Raw genomic sequence first — 25447 nt, 5'->3', positions numbered from 1 at the left:
ATGAGAAAGTACTAAAAATGAAAACTGTTTAAGAAATTTTAAAATACTTTCTGGTAGGTAATCTGCATTTTCTTCAACCTTTCACTCTTATAGGGAAATTTCAAGTTTTCTTTTTATGAAAATTAGTATTTGTGGTATCATTGCTGTTGCATTTTTGCATTATTATTTATAATTTTTGTAAAACTCACTAGAACAAGACTTTGTTTGTAGAGAAATTCTAGAGATATTTATGGAGTGTTTCGTTTTCTATTTCATAATGATCAACTACCGTAAATTTTCAGTACAATTCCTTTTCGAAATCGAAACCGAATACAATATTTGTGCCTGTGCCTTCCAAAAATCTTTTTATTTTAATTTAATAAATTGGGAAAAACGAACGGATGACAACTCTCTAATAAAAATAGTTGTCCGTATAGTGAGGAGAGAGCGGAGGCTGTTATTACAATAATACCGGATTCAGAGGTCGTGCCCTCCAAGGTGGATATTACAACGATATTTCATTCCGGGGCATGCAGACGGCAGGAAATTGCCGGTGGAACCCGTCCGGAGGAGTTGGAAACAAGCAAAAAAACCGCAGAATTTCCCTCGGTCCTTCTGTAAAATTGAATTCTCCTCCATAATCCTAGGTTTTTTTTTTTCACTTTTTGCCAAAACCTACACGTTTTGCTTGCAAGCCGGATGAGCCGGCGAAATGAGACCGGACCGCCGGGACGGACTACTCGGCGCACACTTGAATGCGTAATCCACCAACGCCCGGCTATGGATTGTTATTCAGCTGGCAGCAAGGTTTGACACAACAGAGTCGTCAGTGAATAAAAGTCACGGACGCGTAGAAAGACGGAGAGGGTTAAAAAAAAGGATGTAACGGTAATAAAATTAAATAGCTTACCACCGTCTCCAATGAGCCGCATCTGAACAAGGCATGGATCTTCGTTGTGGTCTTCTAGTACCGTGTCATCTGTGACTGTCAGCTCCTGCAACATGACAATTTATTTTAAAGCTGAATGTATTGACAAAAAAAGATTTAAAAAATAAAAAGGTATAACACTAGCCAAAAAATTTCAAATTCGATTCTTCAGTCAAATCTCATGCATAAAATGAGAAATGAATAGTTTCGATCTGAAGGTTGAAAAGCCGAATGGAGTAAAAAAAAAGGCTTTAATACTTCCGGTTTTGAACTTGCACATAAACAACCCCTAGGCAATAAATCATGCAAGTACCAGGGGGTGCGAATCGATGGACTTGGAAGCAGAATCCTTGCGTGGTTGCTAAAAAAAAGTTTTCAGATGTTTTCCCTTGACGACCAGACTCCCTCTGGGCTTAATTGGATCCGCCCTTTGGGGATTCGAATCCGAGGGATATCTTTTTCGGCCCACGACTGCATGTTTGGGAAAGAAGAGGGTTTCCTTTATTTGATTTTAAACGTTCATTAGCTTTCACTATGTTTTTTAAATCTCTGGAAAGAAAGATCTCATCGAATGGTGTTGAATCATTTCTATATCGCAAAATGTAAACTTTTATTATTATTATTATTATTTCTTTTAATAATAATATATTTGTAGCCTTTACATATCAATACATATTACAAATACATACAGGTGTATATGATTTTTTTTCTTCCAGTGAAATCACTGACAATACTCTCGGAGGAAATATGTTAAGAGAATCAATACGACAATCACAACAACTACACTTAATCATGATTAAGGGGCGAGGTGGGCTCGAGGCCATCGTTCTCGGGATGGGAAAGTGTTGAGACTCCTTGGCAAGTAGGGATAGAATGGATCATGAACTTGTGGAAGTAAAGTGGTCTCAGTAATGGCTTCCATAGAGTTAGTTAAGTTTTGACGGCCAATCAGATTTTAATCCTATAAGTCTTCGTAGTTGTTCAATATTCTGTTAAGGTGTTGTTAACTTTTTTGGTGTGATTCCACGTGAGCCTAGATATAGTCCCAAGTATCTGACTGTATGGAATTCGGAATGAATTTGTTGTTGCAGTTGTTAATGGAAGACTGTTTTGTTTTTGGGTTTTTAAACGTAAATGTACACTAGGTTCATTTTTTCTCATTGAGTTTTGTCCACTTTTTGCACCAGTTTTTGTCACCTCTAGGTGTTGTTGGATTTTAAATAATTATAGGATAGGATTCGCGTTGGAAGACAAAATTGCGGTCATACATATAGTTGGCATGACGATGTCGGTATGTATGGGAAAGACAGTAGCACAAAAGTATAAGGTAAGTATAAAGGATAAAACCATGAACGCTTCCTTGTATTCTAATATTTGCGTACTCTGTCTGAATCAGGGGTCAGTTAAATAAGATTCCAGGATAAGTAACAAGGAGTGGTTATGAAAGGTTTAAATTTATAGACGATACCTACTCAAAATAAATAAAATTATTCAGATATCGTGAGATGCGGTCGGGTGTGATGTAGGTTTCAGAAAAACATTTTCTTTATCGTGCCAACGTTTCGATCTTTTATTGAGACANCTTACACAAAATTGTCTTTTATATACCGACTTCCTTCCCCACCCCTTAAACACCAAACATATATAAACATAAAACAGCAAAATCTCACTGGCACTCTCAACACGACACGCAAGGATGGCACAATTACACAGAAGACAAACACTGAGTGAGTAGAAATACTTTGTTTGAATATAAAATATATTTTGCATTGTATAAATTACTTTTCCACATCATAAATGTAAACATTGTTTGTAAATCCCAGGCCCTGAAGATGATCTCAATAAAAGATCGAAACGTTGGCACGATAAACAAAATGTTTTTCTGAAACCTACATCACACCCGACCGCATCTCACGATATCTGAATAACTATCGATTAACGGTCACTAATCTCTACACATAAATAAAATTGCAAATATCTACACCAGTTAAGATTATTCCAATTGAACTGGGATTCGTATTTTTGTTTTGCGTTTAAAATAATTGAGGGTTAAATATATGCGAACTTAATTTTAAACAGCTAGTCTTGACAGTCGAGAAGGCACAGCAAGAACGTGCAGATCAGTCCCGAATAAAACCAGTACATCGATAAGTCTAGTGAATGGTAACCCGTGGTTACCAATTATACATGTCTTGTTTGTTCAGGAGTGACCCTGTCGATTGAAACAATACAATTAACCCAATGGGATCAAGACCCTTTCGACAGAACCAACCTTCCAGGGCTACACGGGGTGCTATTCACCATAGCCAATGGTAACAACAATAAAATAAATAATTTAAAAGCATACTCAAGTAACAAATTCTTTACCCCTAACACAAACGTAGTAAAAGCTGGGATCATTTTAATGAGGTACCCTTTAATCAGAATGTGGTGTTGAAATGCCTTCTCAAAGTGATGACAATCGTCACAACACCAATTGGACAGTTTGAAAACAGTTTATAATTTTTTCCAACATAAAGCCGTAGATCATTTCTCAAATGTTTAGTTCTAGTCCGAATATGCCTACGTCATAAATATTTACATTTTCAGTGAGAGTGGATTTACCTTTTCAATAGATTTTGATCTATTATACCGATAAATGCTGAATTGTATGTAAAGGCGGTTAAAGGAATGAAAATGAGAATTGTATGCACAAAAACTGTACTATTTATTAATTGATGTCCAAAGGAATATGTAACTTGATAGCATCTACTGATATATACAATACAAGGGTTTTTATTAAAATCTTTAAAGATAAGTTGTTTCACCCCAAAACACGTTTTCTTTAATAATATTTTATATATATTACATAATATTTTCTTTTATCCAACTAGCAAGAATATATCGGTTAATTTAATAAAAATTAATAGAATAAGAATAAATTACAAATATTCCTATTCCATTTTGAGCAGTTTTCGAAAAATAAGACCGGCAGTTTTCGTTGTATTGAAATTTAGAAATTACTTAAATTTTCAATGCATTTTTTTGTTGGATAAAGTACAACAGTGTTTTCCAAAAATACACCCCTAACAAGCCAGTTAGGGCCTTCCGTGACCGTTGTCGAGCCGAAAAGTCCGTCACGCCAGAGACACCTTACGTATTAATCAGTGGCTAATCGTCACGCATGGCCGTCTGGTGCACATATGTGCCTTTCACGTGTGGCCGATTTTCGTTTTCGTTTCGGAGGCCGTGGTGCGGCACAATGGCATGACCCTTTTTTCGCCCTCGCTTCGGACCTACCCCCTCTGCAAGGCTTTGGGCAATCTGCCGAATCCCTTGTAGGATGGTGCACAATGACCTTGAAATCTGTAGAACTAGAAGGAGAGAGAGGGGGAAAAGAGAAGATGGATAGAGATTGATTAATAAATAGAGATAGATATTTCACATCCAACTACTTAGGTAGGTAGAAAGAGAGATAGATGGGAAAGAGAGAGAGTGTGTGTCTAAGAGGGAGACTGATAGATAGATACAAAGACAGAAAGATAGATAGATTGATAGATAAATAGACAGATAGATAGATAGATAGATAGAGAGAGAGAGAGAGAGAGAAACAGAGAGAGAACGAGAAAGAGAAAGAGAGAGTTAGAGAGAGAGAGAGAGACAGACAGAGACAGACAGAGAAAGAAACAGAAAGAAACAGAGTAGTAATTTTGCTTAATCCGACAAAATTAGATCAATGTTAATCCTTTTAGGAACACATAGAATATTCTAATAATATAGAACTTTTTGCAACGATTATTAAAAGAAAAATTCGCAAGGGACCTAATAAATAAAAACGTACGTTTGTTTCGCAGTTGACATGCATAAAATATGTTTGTAAATAAATGAAAATGGTTTAGTTTTAGGAGATATTGGCGATTAACGGTGTCACGTTGAACGGAACACCTGGCGAATAAAAAAGTGGCGTAAAAATAAACATAAAGTATAAAATTTAGGTGTCAGCAGTAACCCATGGTGATATACGTTTCCGTCTAGTGGTCTGTGTTTTTCCCAGGACCGGGGCCGAATGCAATTCGGGACAGAATTTTAATTAAACCGTTTCCAGGGGGCGAGGGAGTAATAATCTCTGGTTCCCTTCATTAACCAGCGGGAAGGGTGGGATTTCTGGAGTGTGCAGAGGCTGCTGAAGCCCTCGAGATAACGCACACGGCCGGTTAGCCAATCTCAATAGGAAGAGACCGGGAGGTTCACATAATAATCCTCCCTTCGGGGCCTCTCCGTTTCGGAAGAGTGGTTACACCAGGAACGCAGCATCCCTTACCGAAAACAACCCTCGGAAATCCCTTCTTCCCACCGGTATGATGATAAGTGGATTAAGGACGAAAACCTCTCGTCAGAGGCAAACCGCAACAGAAAACCCGTCCTACCATTTACACACGATTATGTTTAACATGGTACATCGCTTAGATGCTCAATTTTTTAAACCGAACTATTGAATTTTTCCAGAAATGTGTGTCATTTTTCTAGAATGGCTAGATGCAACTGCATTAGTTCCAGTAGAGATTAGTGACCGTTAATCGATAGTTATTCAGATATCGTGAGATGCGGTCGGGTGTTAGTTCCAGTTTTTTTCCAACTTATTTCACCTTAAAAGTCGTTCATTATAATACTAGTTAAACATATCACATTCCACACAATCCACTATGTTTTCTGACACAACATCCTATGTTGGCTTACCAGAACACATAGTTCGTGTTAGCGGAAGGTTTGAAGCCCAGCGGAGAACTTTTGTCGGCCAATAAAGTACAAATTCTTCCCAACCACTGTCAACCCCATAGATAGTTCCGTATTATTTAGGAAGAAGAATCGATCAAGCAATCTCACCCGTTGCTTGATGGATTCAGTAATCCAGGAAACATTTGGGCAAATCAAAGAAACGGCTTTACGGTTTTCATATCAACAGTTTTGAGATTCATCCATACCGATGGCTGGGTTTAATCACAGATAATCCTTAAAAGCCTTGAAACGTTGGGTTTACGTCCCATTATACTTTGTGTGTCAATGAATGGGGTACCAAAGAAAATATCAAGAGAGATGGCGCTCAAACCAAATACCACAACGATGTTCGTGACACAACGATAGCTTAAAGAGCATTTAAAATAAAGCTGCTTTAGTTATGGCCAGTTAAATGACCTGACAGCCGCAATTTATTGTTATTATTCGTTTCATAGACCCATGAGTTTCCTGTGTTCACAGGCCTTTTATTCCATTTGGGGGAAGCGCTAAGGGCTGTGAAGTTCAAGTTTTGGGTGTTGTCTATGAAATGTTTCATGCCTCCATATGGTCGATTCTCTTTTTTACACAGTCTGCTGATAGATTTATTCAGATCACCAATGTGGACCTGTCTTCAGATGACCTTGCTCCTGCAAGTAGCCAACAAGTATGTCAATGATAAATCATCAGAGATGAAAATTGGAGGTAATTGCAATTTTTGTGTGCACCGTCGAAAACAGTAAAGTGGTGTCATATCTTCCTAAAATAGTATTTTGGAGGAGAATTTTAAGCCTGAGCTTATCTTTACGCGAACTTGGTATTACTATCAAAATAGCTTCCGTATGTTATGGTTCGATCCCAATGGTTTACCATAAAAGTTGCCCAGCTGTGGACAGAGCTGAGCGGCAGGTCATTGTGAATTGAGCATACGTCCATTTAGTAGTGTTGTGCCATCAATGCTGTGATATGCTAGGTTGATAAAGATAAGTTTCAGTAATAAGGTGATACGTGACTGATCTTCGTAGATAGGACAATTGACATATTTAACTAATTGAAACGTAAATATTTCTAGGTCAGGCATATAATTAGGTAAACACATTTTATAACAGAGTAAAAGTAACCTGTTGATTTAAACTTTTAATCATTTCGACCTATTCGTCGCTTGAACGTTAACCCACGTCTCCTTCTCGCACTTTCAATAAAGTTGGGGCGCTGTCCGGGTCAAATTTTGGTTTTAAGTTGATACACTCAGCAATATATTATCGTACTTCACTTAAGCCCTTAGCTAACTTCAGAGTCTCTGATCCCCACCAATTCGAGACGGTTCAGCCAGTTACCCTTATTTCAAGTTCATGAACAGTTCGAGCTTGATTATCGGCAAACAAACAAATTTTAAACAATAAACCAGCTTGGAAAATTATATACGAATAAGCGTGTTTCTCTGATATCGAACAGAGGAATTAATAAAATATAAATAATGTATCGAAAAACATTTAAGGCTGAGAGGTGAGAAAGAATGTACATACAATTTCTATCATGATTAAATAATATTCTCTTATCTCTGATGTGTTTTTTTTGCAATAAACGGTTACACCATTTTACAAAGGAATACAAAATATAAGACTGGCTTAACGTGGGATTATCTGTAATGATCAAACGTGACATTTAATGAACTTGATAATAATCTGATTAGAGAATAGACGTATCGAATGGTAAAGCGTGTAACTAAGCGAAATTAATTGACAGAGATGAGACACACATTTTATAACACTTGTATCTTATTAATGTAAATGCCGAGTAATTTATTAACTTTAAGAAAAATGAACAATTTGATATAATCGATATGGGAATATGTGAAATATGAAAATTCAACAGTGTAGCCCAACTTCAAAGCAGGACTGACAGGTTTGAATTAAAATCTTAAATAACTTAACAGCTGGCATATACTACTTCCAGGATTGGAATCCTTAAATAAATAAACACCTTCAATTTTGGCAACAATCGTCTTCAAATGACTGACAGGGTGAGGCTACGGACGTGAAATCATCGATTTAAGTGAAACTTTTTGTTGTGCTACTAAGTTGAAAAATATTAAGCTCATGATCGACCTAACAGTTTATTATTTTGTTTAAAGGATCAGAAGTGACTATGATACAGTAATTTTAGTTTCTCAAAGCTTTTAACGAATATTACGCCATCATCAGAGCTTTTTACTTATTATTAGCTTATGTGGAGTCATCTCCAGGTAACTCAGGCTATATAAATCTGTGTGATTTTGTTAATTTTACTTTATTTTGTTTTAAATATTGCATCTAATCAGCCCTACTAGCACTAATTTATAATTATAACAACGATATAATTTTTCCCCTGAAATCGTTCGTCTTCCAAATTCCTCCGATTTTTAGAAAATTTAAAAAAAATGGTGACAACTTTAAAACTACTTCGCTAATCAAAGGAAAGTTGACAACTATTCGTAATGGCACAAATTTGGGCTCCGTATATAATTACCTCCGGATATATAAAATAAAACGTCTGAGAAGTTTTTGCTGATTTCATCCTTATTTTTCTCAGTAATAAAGACATAAATCTACACTTGGTTACCAAAGGCTAAAAGAAGCGCAATTACTATTTTAATTATTTGGAGATCGTGAGGTGCGATCTGGTGTGACGTAGGTTTTAAAAAAACATTTTCTTTATCATGCCAATGTTTCGAACTTTATTGAGCCCTGAAGATGATCTCAATAAAGATCGAAACGTTGGCACGATAAAGAAAATTTTTTTCTAAATCCTACGTCACACCAGACCGCACCTCACGATCTACAAATAATCACTGGCTAACGGTCACTAAACACCACACATTACTAATTTAACATGTTATTTTTCAGTGGAACGTTGGATATCAGCGAGAAACAAAATTGTCCCCAGCGAATCTACCCTAAAGATTTCTATTCTATTGCTATAAAATTCTTGTTTAAGAGTGTTGAAAACTAATCAGAAATGTTTTGTTTTTTCACAAAAATGCTTTCCTTTCTTTTCTGGAAGTCTTTCGGTTTTTGTAACTTTTTATATATCTAATCTCATAATCACGATCTTAAATATTATTTTCTTATCCTAATAACCTAGAAATACATGCAAAAGAAGAAAACCATATTCAAAAGAACATTATCTAAATTATGTACTTTTAGCTTTTTAACTACTTAAGAAAAATCTTCGCTAATTTTGATCAGTATTTACTATACGCCATGTTAGACAACCAAGGGTTTAGCGAACTACAGCAGAACAAAAGCAAATCGACTATAAAAAATTATCAAGTTGGGATGCATCGTCTCCAATCAATCCACTCTAAAATTCTCCGTCAAATTATAAATGCTCCTTTTTACGTTTCAAATTACACTATCCATAAAGACCTACACATCCCGTTTGTACACGAACTCATCAAAACTCGATATAAAAAATTTCATCAATCACTGAACACACACAGTAATGTATTCGTACGAAATTTATCACTTCCAACCCTACCTGAAAATCCTCCAAGACGATTGAAGCGAAACTGGCCCCGAGACCTTCTCATTGTGTGAAGACTGAACAAGATCAGTGAGAAGGAGTGTTACCACTGGGCAACTTCTCCTACAAGAGCCTCAAATGATAATTCAACATATACGAACTTATTTACTTAATACATCACTTGTAGTTGTAAATACCAAATAAATGTAATAAAAAAAAAGTTAGGATGAAAATGTACATAGTTAATTAAAAGCTGTTCAATTTTCTAAGGTCCAATTTTATTTAAAAAAGTGGATGTTGTTGATATTGACCAATAATTGTGATAGTCTTAAAGCATGCAATATTTTAACAAACAACTTTAGTAACTTAAGCAGAAGAAAACTTTTAAGAAATATTGAGTGCTTGCCATAAAATGTTTTTGAAAATTCTTGAAAATGAAAGTTAATAAAAATTTAAAAAATGTCATTTTATGAGTATGCGAATAGAACTGTCAGCAGCAATGAGTGCAAATTTTCTAGCCCATCCGTGCGTTGTAGTCAATCAGTTAATAAATCAGAATAATTAAAAACACTTACCCTTGTGGCTTCGTTGTATCCGACGATGACCGCTGTGTACCATTGTGTCGTGCCCTCTGACCTGTAAACTTGTACCCTGTAGCCGACGAGGACGCTCGGTGTCGCGAGGATTATCCCTTGTCCGTCCTGCGCTCTCGTCCATTCTTGGACCGCCGGGTCGTCGGACCACTTTCTTATAAAATCCTGTGGAAAAGAAATAACGTTGAGGCACGTTTAGAAAAAAGGGCCACAGCTTCCAGCCCCTTGGTGGGCCTTGCGAAAAGGCCGGGTGGGTGATGAAAAATTACTCACCTGGGCCGGCCTGAATGTAGCCGGGTCCCTGAAGGCAATCGTCCGCTCTTTGAGGAACTCGACTGGCTCAATTTTGCAACAAGACAGCTCTGCTCCGCCCAATATGGCAGAGAAAGTCTAAAACAAATATATACTGTGTGTGTGAAACTGAAGTTTGGTAAGAAATAAAGTTCCATATAAATCTGTAAATAATTTGTAAAAAAGGAAAGAGAGAGCGAGAGAGAGAAAGAAGGAGAAAGGGTGAGAGAGAGAGAGAGAGAGAGAAGAGAGTAGAGAGTAGAGAGTAGATAGATAGATAGATAGATAGATAGATAGATAGATAGATAGATAGATAGAGATAGATAGATAGAGAGAGAGAGAGAGAGAGAGCGAGAGAGAGAGAGAGAGAGAGAGAGAGAAAATAGAGAGAGTGTGTGTGAGTGAGGGAGGGAAGGAGGGAGTGAGTGAGTGAGTGAGAGAAAGAGAGAGAGAGAAAGAGTGGGTGAGTGTGTATATGAGAGAGAGAGAGAGAGGAAGAGAGAGAGGGTAGAGGGTGAGAAAGATAGGGTGCGCGTGTGTGGGTGGGTGGTGGTGGTGGTGGTGGTGTGTGTGTGTGTGTGTGTGTGTGTGTGTGTGTGTGTGTGTGTGTGTGTGTGTGTGTGTGTGTGTGATGGCTCCAGGCAAGAAATAGAAAGACGTTTAGAGAAGTTGAGGGTGAGATAGACACACAATAAATAGATAGAGTGATAGTCTAAGAAACTAGGCAAATAAACAAGTAAGTAAGGAACGGCGGACATACAAGTATGTTGATATCTAGGATAATATATCCGGATAAATTGATATATAGGCTGGTTTTAAAGTAGGTAAGCCAATAATAAATGAAACTACGTAAGTAAGAAGCTACGTAAATAAATAAAGAGATGAATAAGGTAAGAACTGGATAAGTAAATAAGTATGTAGGTAGGTAGGGAGATATAGACATGCCTACAAGTTACTGTAGGAACATGGATAAGTAAATAAGAAAGGTAATTAAGAAAGAATATAATCTAAATAGATAAATATGATAGATGATTAGTTAGAATGGGTTGGTAGGTAGGTGGACAGATACTAAACAGGGAAAATAAGATAATTAAGAAATATGCTGTCACCGAAAGATTTGCATGCACAAAAATAAATATTTTCGGTGAATTCCGCCACACCAATTTGAGGTTTACTTGAAAACATGAAAGCAACGGGCTCAATAATTTCAATGTTAAGACTTGCGATAATGGAGTTTGCCCGTAACAAGAAAAAACGATTCATTCGATAACAACAGAAACACGCCTATGCAGTCTCCAACTTCAGAGCTGTAGATATTTTTGTCGAATGCACTTTACAATTTTATATGACGTCTTTTAGCATTTACTATAATGCAATCAGGATGTTACGGATAAATAAAACACTATATTATGCGGTAAAAGAATGTAAACGCATGCTTATAAAATGCAAATTTCTGAATGTTTATAATCAGCCTGTAATCTGGGCGGAATAAACAGCCGTAGGTTGCTGCACTGGAAATATAAAGTAGGCCACGAACTATACTGCCCATCAAAAAACCGACCACCTGGTTTTTGCACGAAAAAATGGCCAATTTTGCAAATACATATTTTCTCAGCTTTTTAAGTCACAGACCTGCCTAGGTCTCATTTTTTAGAAACTTGTACGCTGAATAAGATGGCTTTTTTAATATTGTTCTTGCTTCAGAATTCATTAAATTCAAAAATTTGGGAACATGTTAATTTTGGCACGTTTTACGAATACTTCAAATTGAGCTTTGGAGCCAGGAAAGCCAGTCCTCAACCTGCGACCTACAACAATCGATAGGAAATTTTAATAAGCTTTCATTTGAGCACTATCCACTTTGCCCAATTTCTCAAGGATTTTTGAATTATTCGCGAATTTTAAAACCATGACTGGTCAAAATTTATGTATTCTTAAAAATTGGGAAAGTGATCGGTTTTTTCCATGAGCACTTAAAAAACCACGATTTTTGCCCCAAAATCGCGAATAACTTGAAAACGGCTGAAAAACCGGGCAAAGCGGAACGTGACCAATTGAAAGCTTATTAAAATTTCCTATCGATTGCTACATGACGATTTCCTGGCTTCACAGCTCAATTTGAAGTTTTGTAAAAAGTTTAAAAACTAACATGTCCCCGAATTTTTTTAATTTATTGATGAAATGACTGCAGCTAGGAAAATATTTTTAAAAAAGCCATCTTGTTCAACGTAAAATCTTCTAAAAAATATCGCAGGTCTGTGACTTAAAAGGCCAGTTTTTTTCCTCTAGGAAGCTGAACTATCAATTATTGATTTTTTTTTTCAAATAGAATTCCTTTCTATTTTGAGTACGACGGTTTAAAACCATTAATACAAGTGAAATTACTGACATAATTTATATAAAAATTAATTTATACTATAAATAAATTCTTCTTTTTGACGAATTGACATTAACCGCAAACGGTTGCTACTTAACAGGAAGGAGGAAAATGCCTAATGGTACAAAACAAAGATTGTTAACGTGTGGGGTGAGAAGGGGAGAAGAAAGGGATTTTCAAAAGTTAATAACAAGATAGTTTGAACGAGAACCGTTGGGGGAATGTACAGTGATGTCCTTTATTTATTATTTATTTAAAAAGGGGGAAACAAGACGAGGACAGGTTGGGGGAAGAAAGCGAAGAGAAAGATTTATAACAGTGATTAGTCAAGGCGGAAAGTTCCACCCTCGTGTGATATTCAATCGTTTAGGCAGAATGAAGGGTTTCAAATGGATGAAAAAGTTGAGAAAGAGTCGAGTCGGGAAAGTTGTAATTGGGTGGAGCCGCCCCCTTCAGAAAGGTCTTTCCAAGGTTCTTTGAAGGTCGGGCGCTCCGCCGCCCCCGCTTTGATCCGCATTGGCAAAAGCGACAAATTGGTCCGCCCACGGATTACCGCCCCTTCCTCATTCCTCCTGAAAACGCCATCGCCTGCGCCGCAGAAGTTCAACAAACGGCATCGGGCTCCCTCCGGGGCCGACCTGTTGCAATATGGATCTGCCCGGGCAAACTTTCCAGGAGTTAATTGCTACAGCCCCCCCCCCCCAATGCTTTAAACGCCCTTGCTTCCTTTTAAGCATAGGATGTTCAAGACGTGTTAACTCAATATTGTTTTGGAAAATGTTCTCTTCAATTACAAATGTACACAATGATACAATAGAACTTAGATTTTTGTTTGTTTTGGAGATTAAGCAACTTGTCGTTCTACTACTTACAAGTGCTGGAGCTAGATTGCTGCATGGACTCCTCGCCGAATCGGATTTTGAGCACCAGACGAGAGTCTTTTCGACGAGGAAAGCGTGGAAAACGCCTGGTTTATGAACTGCGACCCACTCACGTCGTTGCCACTCTCTGTCGTCATATTCGACCAGGACCTGAAATAACAACAAAGCTTTCTTTTAATAAAATATATTTGCTCATTCTAAAGATATAGTAAGGGGGAAATTAAATATATATATATATATACATATAAGGACGGTAGCCGTATGTAAATGTCCGACTCGTATTTGCCATGCTAACGGATCTTAGTTTGTAATCTCGGCACAGCCCTTGAAATTTTAATTGGCAATAATATGGAAAAAAAATTTTATTGATGCTGACTCTAAGCCCACAGAACCCAGCGGATAGTTAGTTGGATGTTAAACCCTTCTATACGGCAGAAATTACTTTACGTTTCATAAATACGATACTCATTATGCTGGAATGTAAGCAGGCGAGAAAGTGCAAGGGATAGTAAATAAGTACGTAAATAGAAAAGGACTAGTAATATAATAGTTTAATTAGGATAAGTGAGGAGGTGTATAGATAAGTACAGTAGGTAGGACGGTAGGAAAAGTGATAGGGAAGTAAGTACATAGGTAGTCAAGTCCATAAGAAGGATGTTAAGGAGTTAGGTACTTAGGTAGAAAAAAAAAGGAAAAGGAAAAAATTGGTTGGATGTAGGTAGTAAGTAGGAAAGTAAATAGGTAAGTAGAGAGGAAGGTTGTTAAAAGTAGTTATGTTGGTGGAAAAATATATTGAACAATATGTTGTTGGTACTCAGTATGTAATTATAAATTAGTAGGCAGATAAGTAGATAGGAAGGAGGGGAAGGGACGTACAAAGAATGAAAATGAATAAGTATGAAACAAGATGATTAAGTATGTTGGAATGGAGGTGGTAAGTATACATAGAGAGGAAGATAAATAGGTAAGTAGTAAGGAAGATTGTTAAGAATAGGATGGAAGTAGGGAAATGGGAACTTATCCCCAAAGATAGTTAAATATTCTTTCAATTAATTATTCTTTTTATGTAAGATCTCGGGTGAGATGAAAAAGTTAGTGTCACGAGTGGGATTTGAATCCACCATGGGTTTGAATCCCGTCGTGACACTAACTTTTTCATCTCAACCGAAACCTTACATAAAAAGAATAATTAATGGAAAGAAGTAAATTGATCAATTAGACCACTAAAACATAATGGATAGTTAACTATGCTGGAATATAGGTAGATAAGGACATAAGATTAGATGTGGTAGGAAGGTAGGTAGGTAAGTATGAGGGAATTTTATTGATCTCTTCATTGTTTGACCGAATTCGATATCTGGTTGGCTGTGCCTGCTGTCAAAAACGCGCCAAAAGCAAACAGCCTTGTGGAATGCTTTAATTCAGTTAAAATTCCATTTATGTAAACAATTCTATTCACTCGAAGGCAACAATTTATTTGAATCAATGCATGGTAGGTTGGACTGTATGAGGTACGCAGGAAGATAGGTACGTAGGTAGGAATTTTATTGAGGCGATATAGGTGGCTACAAAGAAACTAGAAACATAGGTTCATAAGATGGTGTTCAAATTAAGTATGTTGAAAATTAGATAGATAATTAGATAGGAAGTTTATTAAGGGGAAGTAGGTAAGTAGAAAGAAAAGTAGGAAAATAGATGGTCAGAGAATAAAGAAGTATATTGACATGTATGCAGATAAGTATGTAAATATAGATAGGTAGGCAGATGGATAGGTAAGTTAATAGGAAGGTTGTTGTAGGTTGGCAGGTTGGTAGAAATAATTAGTTAATAGTTGAATAGTTAATTAAATAATATTTTATAATATTAATAAATAAATTGAAGAGGTGGAACCATAAGAATTAATTGTAAAACCTGCCTTTTCTAATTTGATTGTTGTTTGTGTTTTGATATTTATCTAATTACTTCTTAACCTGAGAATGTTCATATACTGGGAAGGCATAAACACCAATTCCATGGTAACTAGTAAAAACAAGACACAATAAATTGATAATAGCGAACCCAGAATTTGATTCACCCGAGGTCTGACAAGTTCAACAAAATTCGTCTTCAAACAAATACTTTAGTGTAGTGGCCTCGGGGGCAGATAATCAAAAGGTTAAGGACAAAACTATTTTCACCGATTATTGCTCCCTCTTGGGTTTTCTTGCCCTCATAAACTGGCGAAATGGTGAAAATGTGCAAAATATATAAAACTCTGTCTCTTCTTCAGAAATTTAACGGAGGTGACAAAGGTCGCAAAGGGAAATACCTGTGACGACTCGGAATACAAATGATGCATGTCGACCCGTAAACGAGGACACGGGATAAACGGCCGCGAAGGAACGTTTTTCAATTACGACAGTGGTTTACAGACCGGCTTTAGTTCCAGCAAGACTGACCACTGTTTAATAGCCAGGTAGAAAAAGTAATATAATGAAACGCAAAAGTTTTTATTCTATGGCCTATCCTGGCAGGAAAAATAACTTTGACGTGTCTCTCCCAAAGAACCTACTATTACGAACTATTTCAATTTTAAAATAATTTTATTTATTAAATAATAAAACTGATTTTTAATCGACACGAGACAAAACAAGAAACACTTTTCTAACAAATATTTGACCGAATTTGATCTTTGGTCCGCCTGTTCCCGCATGTTGTCAGAAGCACGCGACAAAGCATACAGCCTTGTGAAATGTATTATTTGAGGTAAAATTACATTTATGTAAACAATTCTATTCACTCGAAGACAATAATTTATTTGATTTAATCAGCATATATTTGACTTAAAGCTGCCCCAAAATACTGTACATAGAAGGAGAAAAATCCTTGAACATAATAGCAATTTTTTGTTAGGAGACAATAGCGATAATTAACAACAGTTATGCGAAAAGAAATGTGATGTGAGTTTTTAATGGCAATCAGTAGAAAACGTTTAGTGACAAAGACCTGACCGGATTTCAAAAGGGTTTGAACATTGTAAACAAAGCTAGTAGTGTTAGTTTTGGGATTGCTCTTGTGTTAGTTTTGGAATTCATTTTTTTTTCGTTATCATTCCAATCAATATTATGTATGCTTATTGTATGGTTACAATATTAGGACAGAAGTCAATAAGTTAAAAAAAAAACTTTAATAAAAAATTTGGGATGTTGGTTGTATTATTGTCAAGCTGTATTATGTTTATTACTATCAGACAGACCAAGCACTGAATATGGCGAGACGCCAAATACGTCTGACAGACCAAAACAGCGAATATAGATAAGTAGGTCAAAATCATCGAAAACCAAACGATTATAGTAATAGAAAAAAGAAAAATAGCAAAACAAACTCGGCCCTTTTGTGTCACAATTGAAAGAATTTCATAATTCCTGAGGGAATCGTATTAGCAATCAACTACACAAAACCTATTAGTGTAAGAAATATTGCAAAGGCAGCACAAATAGACGAAAGAAAAACTGAACCCGGCAAATAAAAAAATGCACATTTTTCCGTTTGACGTAGTGTGGAACAAACGAGTAACCTGAAAATTTTGACACATATATGCTTGGACAATATTGACTAAGCTCGACAAAACTTACGGGCAAACAAGCGGAACGCATACAGGTGAATGATCGTTATCATAAAACACAAATAACGGCTCAGACACAATTTTTCATTTTCATTTTCACTCGCATTCGGGCAATCCAGTGAGAAATAATTTCATTACGCACGGTAAAGCTGTCTATTTCAGACCATCTGCATTTAACTCGCACAGTCATTCTTTTTCACTTTCCGTAACACACAAACAATCTCCTCTCCCGCATAGTCTACATACATCGATGTGTTTATCCTGACTGAAGATGACGTAAAGCTGAAACTTGTATAAGCGCAACATAAAGTAGTAAGAACGACACTGACCCAGTAATGTAATCAATGACGATCAGGGCGACGGTGTAAAACATTAAAGAAATATATAATTATACGCCTAATACTATTCCTCTTTCTAACTTTCACTTTTATTTCATGCTTATTTTCATTCTCACTCACTCTCTCTCTCTCTCACACACACACACTCTCCCCCCTCTCCATTCTCTCACTCTCGTACACAACACACACAATCTCATCTCTCCTTCTCACTTTGCCCTCAAGTCTCTCTCTCTCTCTCTCTCTCTCTCTCTCTCTCTCTCTCTCTCTCTCTCGCGCTCTTTCACACCTCACGATACCAAATAATTATCACTATAATGTTGAATATCATATTTTAAAAATAAATTAAAAATTCTTAAAAACTCTTTTTCTAAAAATGTCTTTTAACTAGAATAATAGTTACTCTTAAGACTATCGGGGAAGTCGCTTATATTGTAACTTATTCTACATCGTGAATGTCTAGGGTACCCATATTTTAATAATATTTGTGTGGTGTCACTAATTTATTAAATTTTCCTTGTATACTTATAACAAAACATCGATAATTCGATAATAAGGCCTAAAAGTTTTTATTTTTTTTATTTTTTATTAGATGTTTATATAGTTGTTTTTACTGTTGAATAAAAGGGGGTATATTGATTCTTTTCAGTATGATGGTGATGGAAGCTCGCGATCCAAGAGGCGCATCCTTTCGACTCACACGAGAAACGCCTGTTGTGGCCGTTTGCCGAGCGAGGCAGCACGGACCAGCCGAGGCGAGGTATAATCATGGCCGCTACCAAGCCCCGCCTATCGACTGCGGCCATCATGGCACCACCTATTCCAATGATCACGTGAGCGTCCTACAAGGCTATGTTTTGATCACGAGTTGACAGTCAGTCCCTGGTGATGGTTGGGAGTGTTTCGCTTCTTTCTGTCACTCTGGTCGATCTTTACGCTAGGCGATCAATTCTCAATGAACAATTACTACGAGAGAAATGAAGTTTCCTTTTTTTTGTCAACACCATCTCACTGCATGTACTCTTTACAACTACCAATGTCCGAAAAATTCTAACCATGTTATGACAAATCAACAATTTAAAATAAGCGAAATTACGTAGAGTGATGAAACTACCTACTGCACTCAATAAGTAGACTACTAATATTAGTGTTGATTGAAGAGTTTTATAGTTATTGTCGCTGTCAATAGAAATATCTAGGCCATGCCTCTTTAGTCTGCGGTCATGACGACGGCATGAGTGGTTTTCAATTAATGGGTATGAAGTTTGCATTACCAGGACTAATGTCATCAGGCTGCAGGTTGTTCTGTTGTTCTGAGGCTTATAACACACACCACGACGCACATATTGGAACTGCACAATGCGACATAGATTTTGACGAGATATAATCAATTGTTTAAGGAATGCAAGGCTAGTAAACAGCCACAATATGCTGCCAAATAGGGAACTATAACTACATAGTTATAGGAGAAGAAAGAACGCCCTCCTACAATTTGGCCACTATAACCGGGGTTTTTGATTTAATATTTTTTTCCAAAAGACAAATAATGTAGTAATTTTATTGTACCTTAAACAAATGGAGGTAAGTGTTGTTATACAGAAATTCCACTAAACTACGGTATTCAATGTATACATGTGTAAATAAAACTTATGTTCTGTAGTTATAGGTAGAATATCAACGATAATTAAACTCGTAATGGTTTATGTGTCATACATAATCACTGTCCAACATGGGTGGGCCATATACAGGCTTCCTACTTAAAGTTGGAGAATGAACTCATCAATGATATACGTAAAAAAGTGGCTATCTTCACTGCTTTGGGTTGTGCATATCTGCATTTAAAAGTACACACTAACCCACAACACCCAAGGGAGAAGAGTAACGAAAAGGTTGATGGAGAAGCCAAGGAAAGGGACCTCAGGAACTAGAACCAGAACAGTAGAACCATACCCTTTTGTAAAATTTCAAACTACCATAAAGAGGATCAATTGCCGAACGGGTTAAGTTAAAAACTCGCACTTGGTGGATCAACTCCGTAGGACAGGGAAAAAGAGAAACCTATACTAACAGTGACACTCTCACTCTTTCACCACATTTCGCATAAAATAATTGACATTCGTTTCTATTATTTCCTCCCCTTTGCCACCCTGTGTGAATGGATGTCTATAGGGCATTGGTAATAATGATGACGCCATGTACCCCGATACTGCCATTCAACACCCTCCGCAGGTTAACTCCTGCAGAAAATAATACATCTACCAGGTAAATAATCAAATTCTTAGATGAATTAGGAATCACTGGCTTGATGTAAATAATCCAGTAGTTCTTAAAAGCAAAGATCACACCTGGAAATGTATAATCTATTGGTATTATCCTGAATATAGATAAAAACTGACTGTAATAATATACAAAATTAGCGAATATTCGGCATCATTTCGGTAAGATTATACTCTAACGAGATAATTAAAGAAATAATACATATGTATATAATACAACAGTATAAATTGCGTTGTTACGAGATACCCTGTTGTTCATGAATACATAATTAAACCCTTAGTACAATATTAACTCTTGTTTGACTCTTTTGTTTATATAATTTATATCATTTTAGAATGTATAATCCTTTATTTAATTATGTACCCCAAACCGTCTTGAAATTTCACTTGCTATAGATATGGGATTGCCAGTTCAAAGCTGAATTGCTTGAATGAACCTCAACATCATCAAATATTTGCTCAGCATTTACTAGAAAAACGATTCTATAAAAGTTGATATTTGATTATTCCCTATGCGGAGGGTGTCACAGGAAATACTGGAGCGAAAAAACATCTTCGAACTTACATATTCCAGTTATACACATAAGGCAGAGCTATTAGACTGATTTGACAACAGATAGATTTAAGAACGAAATGCCTAATGTTCAACCCTAATGCTGCACATCACCTGATAATACGCAAAAATTAAATTTTGACCCAGCTTATATCCCTGACGTCGTGCCATAGATGTAATGTACTTTGAAGGTGAAACACTACGAGGATGTAAGGATGAAAGTGAGCACCCAAAAATGGCTGCGAACTTGACACACTTTAGCAAGGTGCAAAGCATCCTGTATTGTGGACATTGGGAGAGTTATAAAGTAAATACGTTTTGGAAAGGAAGAACGGGAATAGAAACGCCCCTTCTATCTTCAAAATTTAAGTGCAGTACTGGATCGAAAAGTATTCATCGATTAAAACCGGTTCATCTTTTGAGAAACTACGTCAATTAAAAAAAAGTGATCGAAATTAATCGCAAAAAGACTTCAAACAAAAGACAGAGTGACACAGACAGAATAAGGAGGAATTTGAGGAAGAAAGAAGCTAATAACAAGGACCATTCGCCTTAGTACTGTAAGGTGTCCAGATGTTCCACAATTTCAATAGCAAGAAAAACTAGAACAAACCTTTCCTATCCATTCCTACATTTGTGAAAATAACTAATTTTTATTATTTACACATTAGCACATTATTATATCAGAACGATTTCGATTGCAGCACTGGGGAAATGGGCTACATTGGAGATTATATATAGGAAATTTTAGGAAAAACCATTAGACCAACAAACAAAAGGGTTGAAACAAAAAACCTTTTGTTAAAAAAATCAGCTTTTCAACCCTTGTACTTCCATCAGATTAAATTACGTCCTATTTGTAATAATTAATATGTATATAGAATATTAATTACATTATAAATCAATTAGTAAAAAATAAGGATAAATTAGGATCCTTTAAATGAAGAGGACGGGGGGGGGGGAGTTCGCGAAGTCTATACATATATAAAAAAAGCCCACTATTGTTCGTCCTGTTTCACAGCACAAGGCTCCTGGTTTTGACCTAATTGCAACCCGAATTCTCCAGCCAATCCCTAAAAAAATCATCCTCACATAACCTCTACAGTCCCCGTTTTTCCATATTCTGGAAATATTCGAACACCATCATGTTGAAATCTGGAAAGACAGTGTAAAAGGCCTTATCATGTTCAATTATTTTACTCCCCAGCTTATATAAAGTAATTGAATCGATTCTTAAAAGAATATTATCACGATTAATCTTCTCTAACGTTCTACTACACCATCCCGTAGCAAGTGTTTTGCGTAGTATACTAATATCTATTTGATATTACCTCCCTCCTCCATTGAGCAGAAAGAGCAGAAAGAATTTGTGGAAAGAAAGAAAAAAGCAAAAGCGTGTGGCGTCTTCTGACACATTAAAACGTGTAATTCCAAATTCAGGATGGTTTCATTTCTGGCAAGGATCACATTGACCGACTTTCTCTGGCACGGGAGTTAGTTAGCACGAACCAACCCTCTAAATGCTTTATACTGCAGCTGCCCCTTTGCCGATGCCACAGGAGTACTCTGACCCAAATTCTGCTTCGGACGATCCGCAGAGATACCCATGTAAAGCAGCATGGTGTAGAAAATAGTAAATAAAAATCAATGAAAGCAAGTGCGTCCATATCATATTTATGCTCCGAAGAAAACATTGGGTACTTGACTCACGTTTAACATGGAATATAATGGAATACGCACTGAAACAACAAAACTTTATTAGACGGTACAATCTATTCTTCAACGAACATTACGACGACGACAATCACAGCAGCCGACAAAAACTAAATGTGTCTAATCCTTTCAACGTAAGGTCCTTAAATCAGTTGTAAATACTTCGTGTTACTTGATACTTCTCCACTATTAATCCCGATTTAGAGCTTAAAACTCGTAAATTCAAAAATTAATTTTGCAAAATGTTACCTAGTAACTCTTCTGTCACCTCAATAGTCTTGCCCAATCCAACAGATACCATCCCTACAATCATGCAAGGCGTCTCAAGCGGAAATGGGCCCTTGACCTCCTTTCTGATGAATAGTAATCAACTAGTGAAATGAAGTACAATGGGAGAATATTGATTATTTGCCCCCTCAATGCGATCATGTATGTAAATAGTTGTTAATCTGTGCATCATCAAATTACATGTTGTAATTAGAAATTGCAGATTTTAATAAAATATTGCTTTTAAACATTAAAAGGCCGATAAGTTAAACATACTTTGCAAATATTCTGATCCTGTATCCAGATAATATTATTCAAAGTTGTATTAAAACTCCTTAGAAACATTGTATATTTTGCACGACCAGATCAATAATTGATTCATTATCGCTATGAAATAAGCAAAAACGAGAGCTAAATAATAATGTTAGAATAAATTGAAGCTGATGCAAACGAATGACACAGAACAATATGTTAAACTTTTGTTTTGTTCCTGTTGATGATCTCACCCTGATCATCGTAAACGTTATTTCTAATGCAGGTCGATCTCTTATAATCTATTAAAATTGATCTTATCAGATTTTATCACGGGGATTCGCAACAGCAGAAGTCATAATCAACTCCCGGAATCCCGGTGTTTTTGAAAAATAAGCCCTCATGGACCGCTGAGGTTCGAACCAGGGAAACTGATTGTGATGAGTTGCTGTCTCAAGGCTTTAACCGTTGTGGCCACCGGTGCTAGTGGTAGTACAATATTATAGTTTGATTGTAGATATTTTTGTAGCCTTTTTATTTATGGTCCTCCCTGTCTCCCTCCATCACAGATAAATTCCCGCATATGTCACCAACTAAAAGAGCCTTTTTTTCAAAAACTTTTACACCGTCTTTATTTGTAAATTGAACGGATCGGGAATCATAAATCGATTTGGATCGAATCACCGTAAAGAAGGTCAATCCCGGGCTTGCCTAGTTAAATAGCAATATATACTGAATAATTCATTGACTTGTAATGGTGAATGGGCAGAGGTCTTAACAGGTGGATGTCAAGGGCGTCGGTTGTTCTTGTCTGATATGAAAATAAAAGAAACAACGGCAATCTGTGCAACAATAGAAAATTATAGATCCGGCATTGAGTGACCTTCTGGCGATCCATCTGGGTAGGTGATGGACACGTGATCACGTCCAACTGTCGTCGGAAAGATTTGAATTTTTAAAACGACAAACAAAATTACACCTGAATCAATCGATAGAAGAATCATTAAACTCTTACAATACGGAATCGTTCAATGTGGCAGTAATAAAATTATAAAATAATAGAGCGTGAATTCTGAGTGCGCTTGAAAAATTAGAGTAGCTAAGTTGATCACTGTCACGATTAAGCTATTTGAGACATTTTGCCCTTGTCCGAAGGCATTACGTTTGGTGATTAATCACAGCAATTTTTCACTCTAAATAAACACAGCACATATTGAGTAACTACATCGTAACCATTTAGGCTTGTACGCATTGTAATGTTCACTGGTGTTGACATAATATTAATATTTTGTTATAAATAGTTTTAACGCCTTGACTCTATTTCTCTGTACAGCTACTTAGTTTAATATTCCCGCGTAACATCCCCTAAAAATCATATTAAAATAATAAAGTTTAAATGAAAATATAACTAAATTCACTAATTTCGTGGTCCGCTTGACCAATTAATATATTACAATTAATTAAGGTTTTTAGTTGAGATAAAAAGTCAATGGCACAAGCGGATTCGAACCCACGATCTTCGGCTAGATACGCCGCTGCTCTCCCACTTGAGCTATCGTGACCTCGATCCACATGAAAAATGGCAAAAAGGAGGGAAAATTCAAAAGGTGGGGTTGAGATGGTAAGTTAGTGTCCGAGTGGATCGAGGTCACGATAACTGAAGTGGTAGAGCAGCGGCGTATCTAGCCGAAGAGCGTGGGTTCGAATCCCGCTCGTGCCATTGACTTTTTTATCTCAACTAAAAACCTTAATTAATTGAAAATACAACATCCACCTGGTAGAGATGTTATGATGATGTCAAAATTAACTTACAGTCTTTCTTACAAGGGAGGGTCCGGACATAAGATGACCTCAACGAAAGATTCCAAGCAAATATACTTTGTTGAATTATTTTTAAATATGCAAAATTTTATATTATTAGCACAATTTGTACGAAAAAATTGTGATTGCCCAAATTGTTGTAAAATTTTTGGCAGTATCACCTCTGTCAAGTTTTCTTAAGATACTTGTTTTCATTTTGCCTCAGTATTTCTGAATACTCTTAACACTTGAAAAAGGAAAATGATAAACATGGCGGAATGTTAGGAATGTTAAACGCATAGTTAAACTGAAAACGCTTAAATTAAGAGATTGTTTGCTATTTGTTATTGCAAATGACAACAGCGTTTAGGAGAGAATAAACGGACCGGAAATGACAGATGTCGATCTTTCAAATTTTCTTGCACGTATTTCCTTTTTTTCACTTTGACAATGGAATAAACATTAAGTCATCCTGCCCCGACGCCAAAGCTGTTCTTCCAGGGTGTTTTCCACGAGCTGAAGGGAAAAAGGGGGTGAAGTGTGCGGCGTCGTTCAAGGTCTTTATACTTGTCTGGGCTGCAGATCGATGCAGGTGTTTTCCCCCGTCTTGTCAATCGTTAATTCAACATTCATCACGTGGCCAGGCGATTTATCAATCAGTATACCCCATTTCGAAAAAAAAGATCAACCCAAACCTACCTTTGATTAAGCCATCGGACTGCATTCCAAAATCAATATTAAGTACGTGTACTTATTAAAATAATATATAAACGTGGGCGTTTTACTGGTTAAGATGCCAGAAAAATGTATTGTTAATGTTTTGAAATATTAAACGGGGGGGGGGGTATTGTGTCTGGTGTAAATATTATCAAAAATACTGTTATTTTAGTAGATTTCAAAAAGGACATTTTCAACGCACATAATTCTTAGACATATGTTAGATTGGGCTTACCCCACGACAGCTAAAAGGAAGCGCAAGCGAATTAAACATTTTGTACCGAAATTTAATCTAGCCTGGGGATCGGGAATGTGGTCCAAGTTAAAGTGCTTAGTTTAAACATTTGGAACACATCCACGATTCCACCACATATATTTGAAATACTATCTGGTCGATCACTTTTACATCATCAGTAATCATGCAAATAAACATTCATTCTAGACGGCGAATCTTAAGAATTTTTTCTTTCGCCACAAGCTGCAAAGAAATCAGAGAAAATAGTAAAGCTCAAATATAAAACAATGGTGAATAGCTACTGTTACAACATAACCGAGGCAAAAAAAACAAAAACTTTCTTTTTCTGAATCTCTTCGACGACCTGTCAAAAGTAGTGTTTTTGGTTTG

General features: G+C 36.4%; 2 protein-coding genes across 10 annotated transcripts in view; one reads left to right on the top strand and one right to left on the bottom strand.

The window, feature by feature from the left end:
- The window catches only part of LOC106661667 (lysine-specific demethylase 3A-like), a 475583-nt gene that overhangs the window by 341192 nt on the left and 108944 nt on the right, over window positions 1-25447 (bottom strand). For all 9 annotated transcript variants that reach the window (XM_014385209.2, XM_014385207.2, XM_014385208.2 and 6 more), the window contains 4 exons: window positions 13297-13455; window positions 10030-10146; window positions 9739-9921; window positions 890-974 (listed from right to left, as the gene is read on the bottom strand). In XM_014385209.2, coding sequence (XP_014240695.1) covers window positions 890-974; window positions 9739-9921; window positions 10030-10146; window positions 13297-13455 — 544 coding nt within the window. The remainder of the gene's footprint in view (window positions 1-889; window positions 975-9738; window positions 9922-10029; window positions 10147-13296; window positions 13456-25447) is intronic.
- Window positions 15371-19495, top strand: LOC112127273. The gene is made up of 2 exons (XM_024227960.1): window positions 15371-15760; window positions 17894-19495. Exons 1-2 carry the CDS (start codon window positions 15642-15644, stop codon window positions 18114-18116), a joined length of 342 nt encoding a protein of 113 aa, XP_024083728.1. The 5' UTR covers window positions 15371-15641; the 3' UTR covers window positions 18117-19495.

This window comes from Cimex lectularius, unplaced genomic scaffold, assembly GCF_000648675.2.
Source record: "Cimex lectularius strain Harlan isolate CLEC.00 unplaced genomic scaffold, Clec_2.1 scaffold59, whole genome shotgun sequence".
Lineage (NCBI taxonomy): Eukaryota > Metazoa > Arthropoda > Insecta > Hemiptera > Cimicidae > Cimex > Cimex lectularius.
Note: the sequence above shows the minus strand (reverse complement) of the source record. Positions and strands in the feature narration are given on the sequence as shown.